The sequence below is a fragment of the Pectinophora gossypiella genome, chromosome 16 (genome assembly GCF_024362695.1).
Source record: "Pectinophora gossypiella chromosome 16, ilPecGoss1.1, whole genome shotgun sequence".
In the NCBI taxonomy this organism is placed as follows: domain Eukaryota; kingdom Metazoa; phylum Arthropoda; class Insecta; order Lepidoptera; family Gelechiidae; genus Pectinophora; species Pectinophora gossypiella.
In genome coordinates, this window is record NC_065419.1 from 4539947 (window position 1) to 4560027 (window position 20081).

At 37.7% G+C, this 20081-nt stretch overlaps 1 protein-coding gene across 1 annotated transcript in view; it reads left to right on the plus strand.

Annotated features, from left to right (window-relative positions):
- The first annotated feature begins 4864 nt into the window (after window positions 1-4864).
- The window catches only part of LOC126373983 (protein jim lovell), a 37385-nt gene continuing 22168 nt past the window's right edge, over window positions 4865-20081 (plus strand). Inside the window, exon 1 of the mRNA XM_050020412.1 lies at window positions 4865-5917. Coding sequence (XP_049876369.1) covers window positions 5155-5917 — 763 coding nt within the window. The 5' untranslated portion in view covers window positions 4865-5154. The remainder of the gene's footprint in view (window positions 5918-20081) is intronic.

The following is a 20081-nucleotide window of genomic DNA, read 5'->3' on the forward strand; positions in this document are numbered from 1 at the left end:
TGGAAACGACATACAAATAATTATAAAAATATTTCGCCGTCTATAATGGTTAGGTTGGTGAAAGCATTATGATTCAAAATTCGTATTGTTTACATCACTTAATTATTTGCCTATTTCCCACGCCACTAATGACGTTTAAAAGCAACATGTACTAAGTACTTTGTTTGTGTAGACCTCCGCGAAAACATTTGAATTCCTATTTGTATTCAGCCCGCGATCTACGCATTACTTATGCATTACTTAGAATTTGAGGTTACTTTTAGTGTTCCGTCCCGGAATTGTCTAAACGTTTATGGTAGGTTCTATGCTGGAGTTGGAGCGAATAAAAATCATAGAACACGTTCAGCTGCTTGGCTCCGGGGCATGTCGTAAAATCTGACACAGGGATTGTGTCATTTCTAATACCATAAGGTTCATCATACATTCATATTAGGACTTTATTTATATCAACAGTGACTGCAAATTGTCTTTGATTACTTGTGGCTCTACGCATCCCATTAGGGATTACGGGCGGGGTTTATATAATGCATGTATGTTTATGGTAGGTACCTACTAGTGTTTTTTCTGACTGTCATGGACTTTAAAATGTAAATAAGTAATTTAATATTTTTCATAGTAGTAGTAGGTACATGCGAAATGTGTGAATCATAAATATTTAATCATTGGTCACTTAAAACCGAATAACAATACATAAAAACAACTCCGTCTCAAATGAATCAATGAATTAAATTATAAATAAAAGTTTATTTAACACGTTATATCTGGCAATAATCTCATTGAGGTAGGTACTTATATTTATTCACTACATTAATTAATTATATTCTTAAAATAAGGTAAAACAAAACAAAAAAACCCGAATAGCACTTTCGCTTAACTTGATACATTTTTACAAAATTACTTCAACATAATCCGTATTAAGTGATTAAAGAAAATTACACTGATATGGTAATATGTTCTAATCCCTCTTAATGGCATGTTCGTCGTAGCCATTATCATTTGAGACAAAAACAAGGTGACTAATAAAAAAAATATGTTTTTTTTTTCCTTACTGTGAACTCGAGTCCGAGTCTATTTGTATTTTTTGCCTAGCGCATTATTGGCAATGTCAAAGACCTTTGTTACGTTTTGAGTCCATACCAAGTATTTTGTTTTAGACAGTTAAATTCTCACCTGAAGTGGGAGTAAAGCAATTACTTTTAACTGATTATATAATTCTAAAAATATACATCCTTCAACATAAACGACTATTTATTATACAATATGTATGGTGGATAACCTATCGCCGCCGCCATAGTGGTATATTGGCATAGATAATACTTGCTCTAATCCAAATTTAGTAGTAAGTATTGGGTATTTGACGGAGTCAAAGATAAATTATAAAATGCCAATCTAGAAATAGAAGCCAGTCTATGATGTTCAAAAATCAATCTTATTTTACTTAATGACTTATTTTCGAATTTAATTTACGAATTCAGTAACAACGAGTACGACGTTTGAGCGCTTTTATTGATGACGTCACAGTATGGTATTTCCATACAAAACTCCAAAGAAAACTTCCGTTTTGACGTTTCGTAAAAAGTATCTCATTTGATTAGGTTGTCAAGTGGCCTATTACCTAATCTGTGATAATAGGTACTACGAACCTTCCCCCTTCGTCCCTTGTAATGTCTCACTTCGGCGGTCCAATAAACAGCCACAGTGTCCAGTGTTTAGTACTTCGGTGCTTTGCCAAAAACAGATGGAAAACATATACGAACAACTTTAACTGTAGAAAATATTGGGGGTTTTGATCACAATTTCCTAAAGCCACAGGCTGTCCTTTATAATATGAAAGGAGAAAGAATACGCCTTACCTCAATAACACACGTCTGGACTTCACAGCAATGTAGGTGCATTAGATGTTACTTGGGAAAATCTTTGTCACGTCCTTACGCTGGTAAAGCAACCTGCGATAACGTCACAGGGCATAAGGGCTACTAACTAGTGGTACAGTGGTTGAGCGTTGAGCTCACGATCTGGAGGTCCTGGGTTCGAAACCCGGTCCCTATACGTCACAAAATCTTCCTTTTTGCCGCGAACGGCAAAGGACTGGAACTGTCTTCCGTCGTCTGTTTTACCAACTCGTAATAATCTGGGAGTTTTGAAGGCTAGTGGATAGGGATTTGCTAGGTACGCGTGAGTGTGCTAGTACTTACCATCAGGTGAGATTGTGGTCAAACGTGAGCCTAAAACACTTTCCATCCTAACGCATGGGTAATTCTTTACTCAGTATTGACGTAAAATCCCATGTGCAATATTTGTTAACAGTCAAGTACGGATGTAAAATAGCCATTGTTATAGCCAGTTCTACGCCCTACCTGTTCGTCCCGTTAGGAAGGGCCGCCAAGAAAAAAAGCAATTGTTTAATACATTGCAAAGGACACCGGCCATACAACTAGCTATAAACACGGGTTTGGTATGGTCATTTTGCATGTCGTCGGCTTACAGTTTGGAATTTCTGAGTAACCTAATCATTAGTAACGAGTCCTACTAAGTATGTTCTTATGACGTCGTTGGAATGTCTAAAAGTTACTCCTAAACAAGTGCGAATGTCTATATTGACTACGATGTCGATATGACTTATAAAATATAAACTACTCGAATTTGATTCATCATCTCCCTAGCATTATCCCGTTTTTCACAGAGTCCGCTTACCTAACCTGAAGATTTGACAAGTCCGGTTTTAGAAACGCGACTGCCTGTCTGACTTTCCAACCCGCGAAGGGAAAACCAGCCCAATACAGGTTTGGTCACATTTCCCGAAAATGCATTTCTCGGGAATGTGGTTTCCTCACGATGTTTAAAATACTCGAATTTAAATAAATTCCCACATTCCTTTATCAAACTTAGAATATTTGCTATACTTTTTTAAATGATTTTTAAGCAATAATTTTCATGATTGAAAAAAATGTTTTGACATTTAACAAAAAGTACCTGTCCTATTTGTCAAGATCGTTAATACACCACTCTCTACCCACTCCGAAAGGATAACAAAGATGTTTACGATAAAAAGTTTATTGTTTGACACCCAAATACTTTGAAGAAGCGTTACTTAAAAAAACTGAAGCGAACTTACAAGGAAAATCCTCTTTTATTTACGTAGCCTTGAAATTTAAGTTGGCTATCTCGAGGAGAAAGTTGGCTGGAAAAAAAATTGGTCGTTAGGAGATGTTTAGCGTGGTGATATAACATAATTAAATACATATAGGTAAGTACACTTCTCATCAGAACACCTAGTAAGTATAGGTTTCGTAAGGAGATATAAACATAAATATAATTTTACAGTAGGTAAGTGTTATATGAGTTATTGAACAACATTTCTGTACTGTTATATTTTATAGCCTGTCCTGTGTATTTTTAGTTGTGTAAAAATAATTTGTAGTTTACGGAATGAAGACGCGTATTAAAATAAAGTGTGCAGAATCGAAATCAAAGGATTTCAAAATCTTGCTCAACTTCAAAAACACAGTTCATTTCAGATAACATATCTCGATTTTTATTTTATAAGTCTGGGTCGTCCTTCGTATAAGTCTGGGTTCTAACTCATATCCCTACTAGATGTAAGTAACTTATCATTTATTTATGTTAATCTTTAGTTACAGATAGAAATTATTCCCGGGATATTCCGGTTCCAAAAATCAAAAAAGGAACAAAAGCAGGAGGAAATCGGGAATTCGCTGAATTTCTCGGGATTTCAGTCTTTTGTTACTGACTCGACTTATTTCATAACTGTCTTTAAACAATGTTTTAGATAGTCTATTATATTATGCGGTTAATTTGAGAATATAAAGGTTTAAACTCAATTAGTAAATTCGGATTATGTGTGTCTTTTAAAAACAAGTCGTTTTACAAACAACTCCATAAATCTACACTTACTTAGACATGCCTACTATAGAGTCCTATGATCAGACTTAACACTTGAATACTTAGGGCTCTGGATACGCTCAGGAGTAAAACAAAACTAAGTAGTCACCTACTTCAAATACCTAATAATTTCGATAAGGGAATGAAAATTATATCTCATTTATTAAAATGCTAGGTAAGAATATTTTGAAAGCTTATTAAGTAAGTACCTTCATACGTGCTTAGCCTAGTATCAAAATACCTAAGTTACTTAGTTTCTCATCATAAAATATTAATAGGTAAAAAACAGTAGGTACTCTTCATTTTTTATAAATACTTAAATAAAGAATCCTGAAAGTTGTTGAAATCATATCACATTATTTCGGACAAATGTATTACCCAGGTAGCGAAGTAGTGCCCGCTCAGTTGGTGAATGATAAATGGTTTCCACTGAAAGCGGCGAACACGGAAAATCACAACTCGTGGCGGACGGACCATTTTCCGCATAATAATATTTACTATGAACTTCACGGCCATTTTTCTCAGATTCGTCCACCGAAGATTCTATTAACTCCAACCGTCCAGTGAACCAAGGGTTAGAACGATACAGACATATAGCGTGTTCGAATACAGAATTCATCCCTTTTCCCACGTTAAAAGGCTTCAAAGGCTCCCGTTCGCTCCGTACTCCTCCCGGGCGAATCCTCTCCCTCCCACGGTCGCGAGATGTCAACCAAAATAAGACGCCACGGCGACGCCGATACAAGACGCCTGGAGGTCGGCCGACACTCGGTCACACACGGTAGGTATCCGAAAAATACATAAGAGTGGAGGAGGCGTTACATGTAGCATATGTGTAGGTACGCGGCGCGGTGACGCTCGGACGTGACACATGTTGTGGGGCGGGGCACCACGCCGGCCCGCCCCACACTCCGCGCCCCGCCAGCGCGCCGCGCCGGCCTCACTCCGCGCTCGCGCTCCGCACACGACGCACGTTCGCTCGTGCTCCTCCGCCCTCGCTCTCACTCGACGCAGTGCTCCGTGCGTGTGCAGTGCCCGAACCGATTCGGAACTCTCTGTGACTATCGTGATCTCGCCGCGAACCAGAATTTTATTTGTGAATCGAGGAGTGTGATGCGATCGTGATCCGGCGGGAAGACGACTTGAGCGACGAAAGGGTTGGAGTGCGGGGTGCCAGCGGGCGGAGGGCGGCGCTCACGAGCGCACGCGCCCCGCGGCATCGCGCCACACGCGACCGACCCGGCGCGCGCGATGGACGACAAGCCCGGCCCGGCCGGCGAGGAGCACTACAGCCTGCGCTGGAACAACCACCAGGCTCACCTGCTACGCTCCTTCGAAGCGCTGCTGCATGCGGAGACGCTCGTTGACGTCACGCTCGTGTGCGCCGAGCGCCGCGTGCGCGCACACAAGGTGCTGCTCGGCGCCTGCAGCCCACTGTTCCGCAGGATCTTTAGCGAGAATCCGTGCAAGCACCCGGTGATCGTGCTCAAAGACTTCCAAGGATGGGAGGTGCAGGCAGTCGTGGACTTCATGTACCGTGGAGAGGTATCGGTGGCACAGGAGCAGCTGGGCACGGTGATCCGCGCGGGCGAGTCGCTGCAAGTGCGTGGCCTGGCGGACCAGGAGCGCGACGAGAGCCGCAGCTCGCCGCCGCCGACGCCGGGCCGCAGCCCTACCGGGCGCAGCCCCGCCGGCCGCAGCCCGGCACGAGCCAGCCCCGCGGCTGCCAGCCCGCCCGCTAGCCCCGCCAGCCCACAGCCGCGCCGCAAGCAGGCCCGACCGCGTCGCCGCTCCGGGGAGTCGGATACGCCTGAAAACTTATCTATGCGACGCTCGCCGAGTGGAGGCCTGAAGGCCGTGAGACTGGCGCGGCCGCGCTCGCCGCCGAAGCAGGAGGCTGAAGAGCCAGAGTCGGAGGCGCCGCCGCCGCCGCGGATGTTCCCGCCGCACCAGGACATGTTCCCGCCCGTACCACCCTCCGCAGTTTCAGCACTTTCGCTAACACCACCACACAGTAAGTACAACATAAATTACTCATTGCCATCCGTCAGGAGTGAACTCTGAAAGTGCCCGAAACTAGATACATTTTTTGAACAGTATATTTTATTTCGGTTATTTATTAGTAACAATTTCGATTTGTGAAATTGTGACTGATTTACAATAGTGCCAAGTGATCTTGCAGTTTCCAAACGCATCGCAATGGCTCAGTGTCAAAAATCCATAGGTAATCTAGATCCCAACATAATAAATCCTACGACACTGCACAAGATTAATAAAATTATTGAAAAAAAGTAAAGGTCGATTAACAATGCCGTTGTGGATGAGCAATTACCTACGTAGGTAAATAATTACAACAAAAACCGGCCTTCGCTAATCATTGTCAGACTATTTTTGATCAATGTCACATAAGAGACAAGTGGCAAAAAAGAAAAATGAATATTTAGGTGCCGATTTCTGAACGAACCTTTTTTGACAGAAATTACTATTGGTGTTTAAAATTGGAATTGCTAACCAGAATCGGTAGTGTAGTGGGTAGTTTCACACGTTAGAACGACTTCTGTTCTAATTGGAAACGAATAAGTCTTGCAATAGCTCATAAAAATAGGTATGTTAATCAGTTGGCTATGTTGAAATTCCTGCTAACCGTTTAAAATATCTAAAAGCTCCGTTATCGTTTCAATGAATCAGTGTATGCGATTCGATTAGGCATCGATAGCGAGTGTTAACCGGAACCTTTCTCAGGTAAATTAAGATCACCTATTCAACCGTCCACGTTATCTTACTTGAAAGGCTCAGCTCCATTAAGCTTGTGGCAAACATTGGCTATAAAAACCTTACTTATTTCAAACTAAGAACGTACCTACCTCTATTCGTTTGCTACATAAATTACTCTGTTAGTCTTGAACTTTTCGTGTCAAATCAAAGAAGTTTGTATTGTTTATTCTATGCCTAAAGTTTGTTTATTTGCCTAAATTGTTTTTGTGCTCAATTTAAATGGGAATCACTCTCCATGGATATTTTTTGTATCGATTTAATTAATCAGCGCAAAGGTTTCCTCATTGACCAGATTAAATTTTAACAATATTCCAAGTGGTGCATGACAGGAAGACAGGAAAGGAAAGTGATATTTGTACCAGATTTTGACCTAGTCAACAGTTTTAAGTACTGTTTGTAGAATTTGAAATGTCCAACACTTATTTTTAATCAACCATAATTTTTTTTTTTTTTTTTTTAGTTAGAAGACATATTGTTTATTTATTAAATTACTTATACATAATAAAGGATTATATTATATTGTATCTTCTTATCAACCATAATTAATTTAATTTAATTTATTTAGATAGGTATACCAACAGTTCACATATTGTAAAGTTATAAAATACAATTAAAATGGAGATCGTAATAAAAATGCCTAATGAAGAACTAGATAAAGGGTGCAGTGGATTCTCTTGGTAACCAGAGTCTCAGATTGCCTTGACTTAAATGATCACCGCCTTCCGCCTCCAAGGAGGTATGCGAACATAAAGGGTTGTCAGTGTAAATTTTACACTCCAATCATTATTACCTTACTCCACACAACCATTAAAAAGGAAGCAATTCCACCAGTTATCATGTTTTACGACCCTCAGAGATTTCTAAACTTGTTACTGAAGAAGTAGTTAGTATGGAAATTTTATTTATAGATATTCATTCAAAACTTCATTTTAATAACAACCCGATAAAAGTGCTTTATGAAGCAATTTGACTAAACGTTTTTGACTTCTCGATAAGACAAGAAAAACTTCTGGATAAACTTTAAACTATACTGCTCATGCACACTCAATTTATCAAACTATAAAGTTGAGACTCAAACATAACATCTGATTGCATTACGTAAGTGTATCTGCTATTAGAACAAAACATTGCTATACGTTCAGAAATTATAGTCTAATGTATTTTATACAACAGGCCTAAAGGCTCGACTCGGAATTAGTCCAAGGAGTGGTTTTATACGTCAATTTTGTTTTATTGTTTCCTTAGTTTCGCGTATGTGCCGAGTGCTTGATTGCGCCATAATAGTCGTAGTTGTAATGAAGGGTTGCACGCACTCTCTCGCCGACGACGTGCGTGGGGAACTAATGCAGGGGGAGTTTTTGAACGTTTCCGCACTTGTCAAATTTGAAATCCCCGCATGAAATGCTAGCTCCATATTCAAATTTTGAGAGAGCTTTAAAAACAAAAGCAGCCAATTTTAATTCTTTAAAAACTACGGTTTGTTTTTTATCTTTTCATGCTGCCAGTTTTATTCGTTATTTCATTTAAGAAGATTTTATTCTGTGAACGTTAATTTTATTATTTCCTCTGTATTCTTACACATTAGCAGGTTGATTAAGGGTAATGATAATGACGGTAAATGTAATAATAAAGGTTTGAAAGACTGGCAATGACTGAATAGCTTCATTGCTCTTACGGCGGTCCAAACCTTGTACTTATAGGTATTAATTGGAGGTGCTATTTGTGACAATGGTGTTTTATTATAACTCCGTAAATACAGAAACGAATGGTTTAATTATAAGACTTTAAACATTACGGTTGTATTAACTTAAAAGCGCCTTAAGATTTTTCATCTTTAAGTAATTTATTTTGAATACCGTCTATTCTGATCTTTAATAGTACTGGTATAAAACGATTTAGTACTATCATATTTTATTGTCAGCGAAATCTAGAGCAACTTGTAGCAACAAGTGTATGGAATTGCATTGTATTATAATATTGAATATTAAACGACCTTTATGAGATAAAATCAAACGTTACGCATATATAAATGGTGCTATATTAACCAAAGTAATCAGATACGTCTCACGGAACAGGATTTCCTTCTCAAAATAAACAATATTTTAATTTTCCTTCCAAAATATCATTATTTTATTAATGAAGCTCGTTTTATATTTAGTAGTAAAACCTACTTTAATGAAACATCGATTTTTTTTACTTTATTTATTTTATTTAAGTAGGCGAGTTTCTATTCTTCATCCATAGTATAGATTGTGAGGTAGATTACCGACCTCATCATCACGGATCATCTTTCGAACTACCAGGTGATCGGCCTGTAATTTCTTAATCAAACTAGGTATAACAAAGTGAGTTTTGTGATATGTCCCCACCGAGATTCGCACCGAAAGTCCAACGCACAACCTCTGGACCACATAGGCCGATGTTTCTACTAACAACCATCTTCAGCTGTCTATTTGACCTAGGCCATTCACCTGTCACTTAGGAATTTCTAGAAGTATCTATTATTTAATAGACATCTGTTGATGCAATAGATTACTACGTAAAATTGTATAACACTATTTTTTTTTTAAAAAAAGAACGTCTAAGTCCCTGTGCCGAGGTTTTGCAGCTTCTTTTCCCCGGATTAAAAAATGACGATTCAAAGTGTAACTATGTTACTAATGAACAAAGATATTTTTGCATTGGAATTTGAATACATTCATGAATAAATATCTCGCTCAATTGCTCAGTCACTGACCAAGTAGTGAAGGCCAGTGAGTATCCACCATGCAGGGTTCGCTGGAAGAGATTTCAAGAAAGAAAGAAAGAAAGAAGAAACATTTATTACTCCCGGACACCACAGACAGACAGGTACATTACATTCAACACAGGACAGAAACCACACGCAAATCGATACATAGAAAAAAAGAAAAAACAAAACAAAAAGAAAACAATAATCATTAACAAAAAAAAGAAGAAAAGCAAACCAAAATCATAAAAATAATAATAAAACTAAGTATTCTTAATGGACCGCACTGACGGCCCGATCATAAGCCCATCTTTATTACATATTTTCATTGCGTTTTTGTTACTAATTTATGTGTACAATAAATAATTTAATAGTAACATCGATCTTACGTAACATACAAAAAATGCACGCACAATCACGATATACAAAAACGTACAAAAAAAGCAAAAAGGTACAGTAGAAAGTACAAGTCCAAATTCTAAACAAAACCAACCATCCAAAAATATAACTGCACGGCGGTGTTAATAATATACAAGATAGCATTGACAAACAAAAGACATCGAACTCAATAAAAACAAATAATTGCCCTAGGCAAGAATCGAACCGACGACCTGCGATTAAAAACAAGATAGTACTACACAGTGCTACAGCCGGTTTTATATAATCACGTACTTATCCGAAACGACAAATTGTACTGAGTACACATTTCATTGAAGCATTTTTTATCCCTTAGTCATTTGCCATTATAAAAAAAACACTGACTCAAGGTACATTCAAACTAAACTACTGTTGAATGACGTCATCTGTCTAGCCTTCAAGACCCTTTGACCGTTATTCAAAAAGTACACTTGCTAAACGGGTCGCAAAGATTTTAATTTCACTTTCAAAACTTTTACAAATAATGAAATAAAATTACTTAAAGCTAATTCCAGTAAATATTCTTAAACTTGTCAATTACAAATAATTAAAACTAAACAAACAGACAAGACTTACAGTTAAGTAAGGCTCAATTAAAAATGTTCCATTTTACCATCTCTCGACTGCTAAGCGGTGAAGGAAAACATCGTGAGGAAACCAACCAGGAGAAATGCGTTTCGGAGGTATGTGACCTAACCTGTATTGGCCTGGTTTTCCCTACGCAGGTTAGAAGGGCAGACTTGCATTCGCCTGTATAAAAAAACGGACCTGTCAAATTTTCAGATTAGGTAAGCTGACCTGTGAAAACGAGATAACGCTAGGAAGATGATGATGATTGCTATTTTACATTTGTTGACATTGAACTTACTTTTATTATGTCAAATTTCAATATTGCTTTTTAGATGAATTGCTACAATGTGGCCTTTATAGGCCCCCAAATCTTACTTAGATATCTAGGTACATATTTTTTAAAAGAAAAATTTAAATCATAAATGCGTCGGAAATTATAATAAGTACATATATATTCACATAAAAGAGAATTTAGTGTGGATACAAAGTTGCAATTACACCGGATAACCCTGTACCGCATGAGATCCATAGATACACCTAAGCCCTAAGCTGCAACCCAATGATCTAATAAACGGTAAAATCCACGCAGAACCGTAATGACCGGTGGTATAGCAATTAACACTATTGTTCACATGCACGCGAGGTCTGACATCGGGAACGCAGCCTTGAAGGGTGGCATGAAAAGCGACAAAAACTTGCGCCGGCGCACCGCGGCATTGGCACGAAGCGAGCCGTCGCGCACGCAAGGGTGAAGACGCTCGCCACGCGTGACGGTCAAATGTGGACAAATGGAAAACAGATGAAAAATATTTGAACAATTAGTATGCTTATTACCATTGCTTGCAGTATACTTATTTGCTTGCTTACTACCACAATGTCTACAATAATTGCTGAATACCATTGAAAAAAAAACTAGGTTTATGTAGATAACAGAACAAGTCAAATAACATTTCTGAAATATATAGTTAATTCAATTTATATAAGCTATAATAATTAAAAGTGTGAATCTTTTGTTCTCGTACAACAGAACGAAAATCTTGATACTGAATTTGGAGACCCATTTTTTTGCTATTTTACAGCTTATTAGATATTATTAGATTATTAGATAAATGGCGAGCTTTCTCACTTAGCCATGTGAAGTTTGATAAGCAGTAGTCATAGATACAATCTTTTCCTCTTACCTATTGTCTATTTGAACTCTAAATAAATTAAAGCTGTAAAAAGGACTAATTGAGGTCGTCCGTTCTTTAGCGACAATAAATATTAAGGTTGTGGAAGGTAATCAAATTATTTTATTTATTTATTCTCTCAATACTTGATAACCTTCGTGCTCATCCTCCTCCCTAATTTAATCCTTTAGGAAAAAACCATTTACTCTAAACAATAGAATAAGGAATAATACTGGACCTAAACCCAAAAAATCTACTACAAAAACTACCACACTACCCCTACTGCTACTACTACTACTGCTTATTTACTGCAAAATGTTTACGAGTGTTGTAACAACAGTTTTTTTAAAGATGTATTTATCCATATACTTAGAAATAATAATATTACTTAAGTAAGTAATAAGAGAAACCATCTCACAGACAAATTTCGCCTTGGTTGGTATATAAATCCTGAAATTGATGTGATTAAATTTATAATATGACAGCATGTTATCAGCTGATATGTTGGTTAGAGCATAATCCCGTAGTCGGTTTTACGACTAAGTATGCGAAAATTCCAAAAAATGTTATCCAATATCTCCATTTATTTATGCGCACCGTAGCAAGGATAGCCTAAGCGCGCGCATTTACATTCAATCGCCGTCAGTGACCTACTTGTGTCGCACCTTGCCGTGTCTACTGTCTACCCTGCAACATCTGGTCGCGTCTTCTATACTATCTTGTAACATAATTTAAAGATTAACATTAATAGACATTTAGAGCCAAGTAGCTAATATAATGAGGTATTTTATAGAATGGCATAACAGGGTAGTTTCCAACTAGTCAAACCAGTTACTTTTTACTAAACGTCAAAACACCAAATTACTACGGAATTCAAATCAAAAAGCAACCTGTGACGTCACAGAAAACGTGACAAAATGTCGCACTTTTTATTAATTATTTTTTTTAATTTATTAATAAATAAGTATATAATAAGTAATACATAGAAAAAAGGAGACTTTTTTGTCACCTTTTGATGTGTCTTGATTCATCAGAATTTTATAATTTATCTTTGGCCTGCGAAACTACCCAATTGGCATAAATCTAAATCTCCATGCACCAAAAGAAATTAAAAATATTTATCTAACGCTAATTACTTCTTAAAAATGCTTGGTGATGGTGATACGTTCGCACTCAATCTCAGTTCATTTTGCGGTCGATGTACCTCTGGCTAGCCCAGTTGGGAATATAGTCGTGAGCTTATGTTATAGAATATAAAATCTTTCTTCTTTTCACATTTTGATTCTCAATGAGGATTTTTACGAAAATTTACGCCACTAGTTGGCGCCACTTTGGCAAGAGGTGTCTCAACTCATGTCAAGTATCACTGTCAAAAGATGACGTCATTTCAGAAAAACCTTTATAGGTAAAATATTGAAACATTTTAATTATGATTAATCGTAGCTGTAGCATAAACCCGAAAAATAAAAAAGAAATGCTTAGAAAATCAAACGACTACTCGCTTCTAAAATCAAACCAATATGTACCTAGTCTTCAATTTTAAAATAAGAAGCCAATTAAAAACCCTAATTTCAGCCACACGTCATCACTTAAGGTTTCATTCACAAATAAGTAAAAAAATTGCTGTTTGGAACGCCGCTACTCAATCGAAAATCAAACTGGCAGCCTTTAATTTCAAATTAAGAATGCAATTAAAAATTGCAAAATTGCATTGTCTTTATGTCATTATCTGGCGCCATATCAGAGTTTTTTATATTGTCCACTTTCAATTTACTAATAACTTCTTAAAAAAAACAATGAAGAAAATAAAAAAAATCTGTGTTTTCTGGCGCCATTGCTAGTATAAATTATTATAATTCTTATAATAGCTTTGGACACACGTGCTAGTGTCATGTGGCCACACAAAAACCCGTAACAATGGCTGGTTATATATAATTAACGCTCCAACACGCAGATATGTTATGTTATTATGTATAAGTGACTTTAATTGGTCGTAGAGGTTGTCGATGAGTTACAAAGGGTTTTTAAACAAGCGAGTAATAAAATTAATAGCCTTATTGATTAGGTGCCAGAGAAAGAAGCTTCGTTTTAAAAAAGGAGATCGTATATCATGCTTTAGAACTCGTAAATTATGAAATAAATACCTACTTGAAGAATATGTCTGAGGTAACGTGGAAGCTGACGTACAATAGTCACGCATAAATGTTGTGTACAGTTTGGAACCATGTCACAATAAGTCATTTCATAAATTGAATTTGAAGTCTCACTAAAGGACAAAAATATTAATATGTCAAGGTGCCATATTGACTGTACAATGCAATTATCTTCTTGCCCTGTTGGGATGACACAAGAAAAAACTTGAAAATTAGCCCTGGGCGTCCAAATAAATACAGCTTCAGTTTAATTATATCTACATTTTTATTATATCTATACTGATAGCTATATGAAAATCTACCCAAGCTTTTGAAGTTTCAAATGTGCACATACGTATGCCAGACATACCTACATACATTATCCCATGCATACATAAAAGACACAACGTCCGTGTGTCTCGTAGACCGCTCACGAATCAGCTCTCACCTTTCACGAGTCACCTGCTAAATAAATTGCCCAGATAGAAATGTTCACATAAATTATTGTTACACTATTCTGCATATCATTATAGAACGCCCACCGCCGGGTGTGATATCGCTTAGCGTTTGCCAATGTATTCGCATAAGGTGTTTCGGGATTTAGTATCGAATACATACATAATAATTTAGGAAAGTCAATGCTTTAGTTCAGTTTTGTGTTGCAGTTACTGGTATTAGCGTATTACCAAAGAATGCGAGGCCGAGCCATAAGCATAAAAGCGAGCCATAGAAATAAACTCCTTTAATATTTTCGTCTCGTGCTAAATTATGATATCTCATAAGCATTTATTTTAGGTTATCTATAGTATAAGTTGTTATAAGCTGGACAGATAGGGTTAGAAATGAGGAAGTGCTAGTAAGAGTAAGGGAAAAGAAGCAAATATTGAGAGTTATTGAGGACAGAAGAGGCGAGATTATTGGTCACTTAATACTACACGACAATTTTCTTAAAAACACCATCATCATCAGCTACAAGGAAAAAGAGGAAGGGGAAGACCAAGAAGAGCTTACATGAAACAGATTAAAGAGAAGGTAAACGTCGTGTCTTATAAGGAAGTGAAAGAATTGGCCTTTGATAGACAAAAATGGAGAATGATGATGATGAGGTATCTATAGATATACTATCATAGACTAGACTCCAAAACTTGGTAAATAATCCGTTTAGATTGCACTGAAATAAATTGAGAGCCCCGTGCAATAAAGTAATTCTGTTAAAATCTACTGAATGAAAAACCAACAAACGGACAGTTAATATCAAACATAATTATGAACCCCGTAGGTAGGATACGTCACTTCAAATACACAGCAGAGTCTAGTTGGACAAGAATAATGTTGCCTTTTAAAGGTGCTATTTAAATCTGTAATCCGCTTACCATAGTCGGTACATCACTGTCTAGAACGCACAAGGGCCCACTTTCACTTGGTTACTTTACGGTACAATTTGCAAAAGTTTTAGAGCCAGTGCCACGGAACCAAAGCGTAGCACTATCGATTCCTAACTTTATAGGCACTAAACGGGCATCTAGAGCGACAAGCTTATAGCTCACGCATGACTTTAAGCGGAATAATTAATATATATTTTTAAGTAAATTTGCAAGTACCTATAATTTCAAAGGACTTAACAATGATTAACATAAACTGCCTATATACGTCCCACTGCTGGGCACAGGCCTCCCCTCAATCAACCGGAGGGGGTATGGAGCATACTCCACCACGCTGCTCCACTGCGGGTTGGTGGAGGCGTTTTTACGGCTAATAGCCGGGACCAACGGCTTAACGTGCCCTCCGAAGCACGGAATCATCTTACTTTTTCGGACAATCAGGTGATTCAAGCCTGAAAAGTCCTTACCAAACAAAGGACAGTCTCACAAAGTGATTTCGACAATGTCCCCATCGGGAATCGAACCCGGACCTCCAGATCGTGAGCCTAACGCTCTAACCACTAGACCACGGAGGCTGTTAACAATGATTAAAACTGCTTAATATGTCCGAAATTTCTTTAAAAATATTCATCATCATCTCCCTAGCATTATCCCGTTTTCACAGGGTCCGCTTACCTAACCTAAAGGTTTGACCAGTCCAATACAGGTTAGGTCACACACCTCCGAATGTGAATTTCCTCACGATGTTTTCCTTTAGCGCTGAAGCCGCAGCTCAGCCTCTCAAAGTAAGAATTATGGGCCAAACGATATACAATACGTTTTTATTAGGTAAAAAACCTCTTGTTTGTATAGATAAAAACACTTTTTAAACTATAAGTAATTGAAGATAAGTATTAGAATCAGGTTGAGTATGGTTTTGGCTAACAATATCCTAAATCTTAACGATGTTCCCACTGTTCCTTCACAGCACGATCGATAGGCGAAATCGCTAACGATATGAGTGCGATATCGCAGGAATCGCGTAGCGATGTCAGGAAGATCGTATGTAGGTTAGGATACAATCATAGCTGACAGTTACCATCTAGTTTCCAACTTTATTGCCACTAGAGATATACATTAAAAACGGCGGGATTATTGCTAAGGTTAGATACGCATTACTTCTAAAGGCAGATACAAACATTGCGAGGCATGTGCTCCGAACACCATGCACCGCACGCCTCGTAATATGTACCTTCATATTCATACTGAAACTCAAAAATATCTTTATTCAGTTGGTCACTTAGTACCGTCTTTTTTTTAATCGTGGCGAGGCTACGCTTTTATAACACATAGCATGAGAAGCGGTGTGCGGCGGTAATGTGTGTACCCACCTTAACTTTTATGAGATATAAACATTATTTACGCAGAATTGAATATAATTCTGTACCGTCGGTGAAAAGTAATACAAGTCCAAAATTCAAGTTTTGAGAAAATCGAGTTTAAAGTTAAAAATATTCTAGCTCGCGACTTATAAGGAATAATGGAACAGAAGTTAGATGTGTCGATAGGTGATGATGGAAGGTTTCTTTTTTAATATTTAGTTATATTTAGAACCTAAACAGAAATGGTAGAGGATCAAAATAAATTACATGTATCAGTTGACACCAACTTTTATATTGTGTAAATTGATACAAGTCTACTTATACCTTTTTACACACATAACTATAAAAAAGTCATCGTTGATATATCATATTTCAATTATTAATTTTACAGTCTTATTCTACAAAAAACAAAATGTCTTGGAAGAAAGTTTATTTCATAATGTTGTAGAAAGGCAAAATTCTATTTATTTTCTTTAAAAAGTAAAGAAACGTAACTTATATCAATTGACACAAACGATAAACTATAACGAATTTGTGTCAAGTGGTTTAACATGACTTATTTTTTCGGTTTTATTGTGTAAAATGATACATGTTTTTACGAATTTCTAATAATAAATACATATAAAGATGGTACACGTATATATAGTGTAAGGTGACGATAATAAGATATTTTTGTTATGATTACATACATACATAAACATACATAAACTCACGCCCGTAATCCCTAATGGGGTGGGCAGAGCCACAAGTAATCAAAGACAACTTGCAGCCACTGTTGATACGAATTCCAAAGATGGATATGATGAACCTTATGGTGATAAGGGATCAGCCTATCGCCCATAACATTAGTCCATCATGTTAGAGGAGGAGGAGGGTTTTGTTATGATTTTACTCTCAAAACTCATAAATAACCGGTCAAAACCACCACTGCTGCCCACTACAAACACATTTTGTCCACTACAATACGCCCCTAATCAAAACCACTTTTGGTTCATTTTTGCAGTCAAAATCTTACAAATTCAATTATGATAATATTTCCACCCCTAACAAATGAAGGTAAGAGGAATCATATTAAGACTAGTCATTAGGAATGTTTCGGGCTAGCCTGGCAGTATTGCCAGGAGATAAAGGTGATGTACCTACGTACTTTTAAACCAAAATCACACAAACCGGTAAGTGTTACTTCTTTCTTGCTGAAACTATTTAAAAGATCACAACTCATTCCACAATCAAAATCCCCTAAAGTAAAGTAAAATTCGATATTTCGAATTATCAAAATTCCCGGTCTAATGGTAGCCCGCAACATTGACAGAACGATAAACGGAGTCGAATCAATGTTGACGATGAGAATAGGTAGTGAAAATGAAGATCATTGGTTCACCTCCAAACCTATAGGTTACACAGGGCTATCCTCAGACCATGACCATGACCACCATGGACCATGGTCTGTTATGGTTAAGCTAAATGAGCTCGTTTCCGCAAAACTCTACACGTAAGCACACGTGGGGGACTTTCCGCGTATCCTCGCGTATGGACCACTATTGTGAAGTGGGAAAACTTCCCACTATATCATCATCATCCTCCTGCCCTTATCTCACTCTAGGTGGGGTCGGCACAACATGTATGGGCAAATGTCCCATCTTCTTCTTCTTCTATCGTGTGGATTGTGAGGTGAATTACCAACCCCATCAACCCTGGTGTCAGGGTTATAACTGAGCCGCCATAGGCCCCTGACTTGACTCAATGAATACTCGAATGTCCCATATGTAATGTTATTTTAATGGGCTCAGTTACTCAGTTTTCCGCATAAACACAAGTGGTCCATTATGCGTGCTTTTATTGACTATGTAAGCCAACTAACTCCTTTCAGAAGCTCAAATACCTCCTGGGATTTTTACAAACTTTGTGACCTGGTTTAATTAAGGGGTTGTGCCCGTAGTGTTGCCAATTATTTATTCTAATCTAATCTATCCTACAAGATCCCACTGCTGGGCAAAGGCCTCCCCTTCCTCTTTCCATTTTTCACAGTCCTGTGCGTAATTCTCTCTTATGTAATCAAAATACAGAAAACAAATATTACTTGTGGTGCTCAAGAGTTCAGAGCAGTTATTCCCTTTATAAAAATGAGGAAGCTCGACAAATTTACACCATTCAACGTGTTTGAGAAACTGGTAATCTTCTCTTGAGAAGATGTGGCAGATCCCGATGCTGCCGATGCCGAGCTGTCATCTACGGCTGTGTAGGTTCAAAAATACCACTACCGGCGCTTGCATAAAAGATCTAACCAGCGTGTATTGAATGGCTTGCATATTAATTGGAGCTCGATAATATTTGGAGCCATTATTTCACGTCTACAACCTCCTTAGCAATGAAGGCAGCGTTCAATCTGCCACCGCTTAACCTGCATGTAATCAAGAAAACTATGTAAAACAGCTATGCTTCGAGCTAAGGGAAGGAGACTAACGACAGTTATGACAAATCTCAAATACCTCTTGACTAACCCTGCCATGGTGATAACGACGCCATGATCAGGACCCACAACTTATTGAGGTACTGTAATTAAGTACTACAAGGTTGTTATAGCAGAAAGAGAAAAAACACGGTTTGGTCTGAAGTACTAACTTAACCTATACCCATTCGCAATGCGGATCAGATATGGTTTGCTGTGGTTCTAGACAAAATGTCTTCCCATAGACAGGTTTATGCGGAGGTCACCCTAGGATACACACTGGTGGCGCATGGAATCGAACTTGTATGTATCATTATACACGACACGTTATTGATATCTAAGATCGTATTTTCTGAAATATTTTGATATATATTAATTTATATTACTTTTCACGAAAAAATAAATTTGGTGTTTGATGTTACAACTAAAATTATATCATTAAACACGGACTGTGAGAATTCAAGGATTGCGTGTATTTTAATATATGTTGAGTTGCATTTACTTACACCAAAATATTTAGTGAAAATCTTCATTTCACTTTAATGCAAGTTAAGATGAATTATGTTACACGTGTTATAACAGCATGAATCCTTCACAAACAGTACTTATATCACTAGACACAAAAATTATCTCCGTATTTATAATAGCTACAGTTACGAGAATTAGACAGAAAGAAAGAGAATTTTTTGAACATGAAGTGTGTGCTAATAACTCAAAAGTGATACAACTCGAGTTGTATTACTTTTCACCGACGGTACAGAATTATGATTTGCTTTTGCTTTACGTAGTACACTGCTGGGCACAGGCCTCCCCTCAATCAACCAGAGGGGGTAGGAGCATAATCCACCACGCTGCTCCAATGCGGGTTGGTGGAGGTGTTTTTACGGCTAATAGCCGGGACCAACGGCTTAACGTGCCCTCCGAAGCACGGAATAATCTTACTTTTTCGGACAATCAGGTGATTCAAGCCTGAAAACTGCTTACCAAACAAAGGACAGACTCACAAAGTGATTTCGACATATTATTATGATTTTCTTTTGCTTTACGTAGTACAGGTAGACGCAAATCACGCCCGTAATCATTATCGGGGTGGGCTGGAAACAAGCTTCATACAAACTGAACCCCCCCCCCCCCCCCCCCCCCCCGTTTTATGTTGAATTTTGCAATCAGTTTTGAATGCCTAACCTTTTTTTTG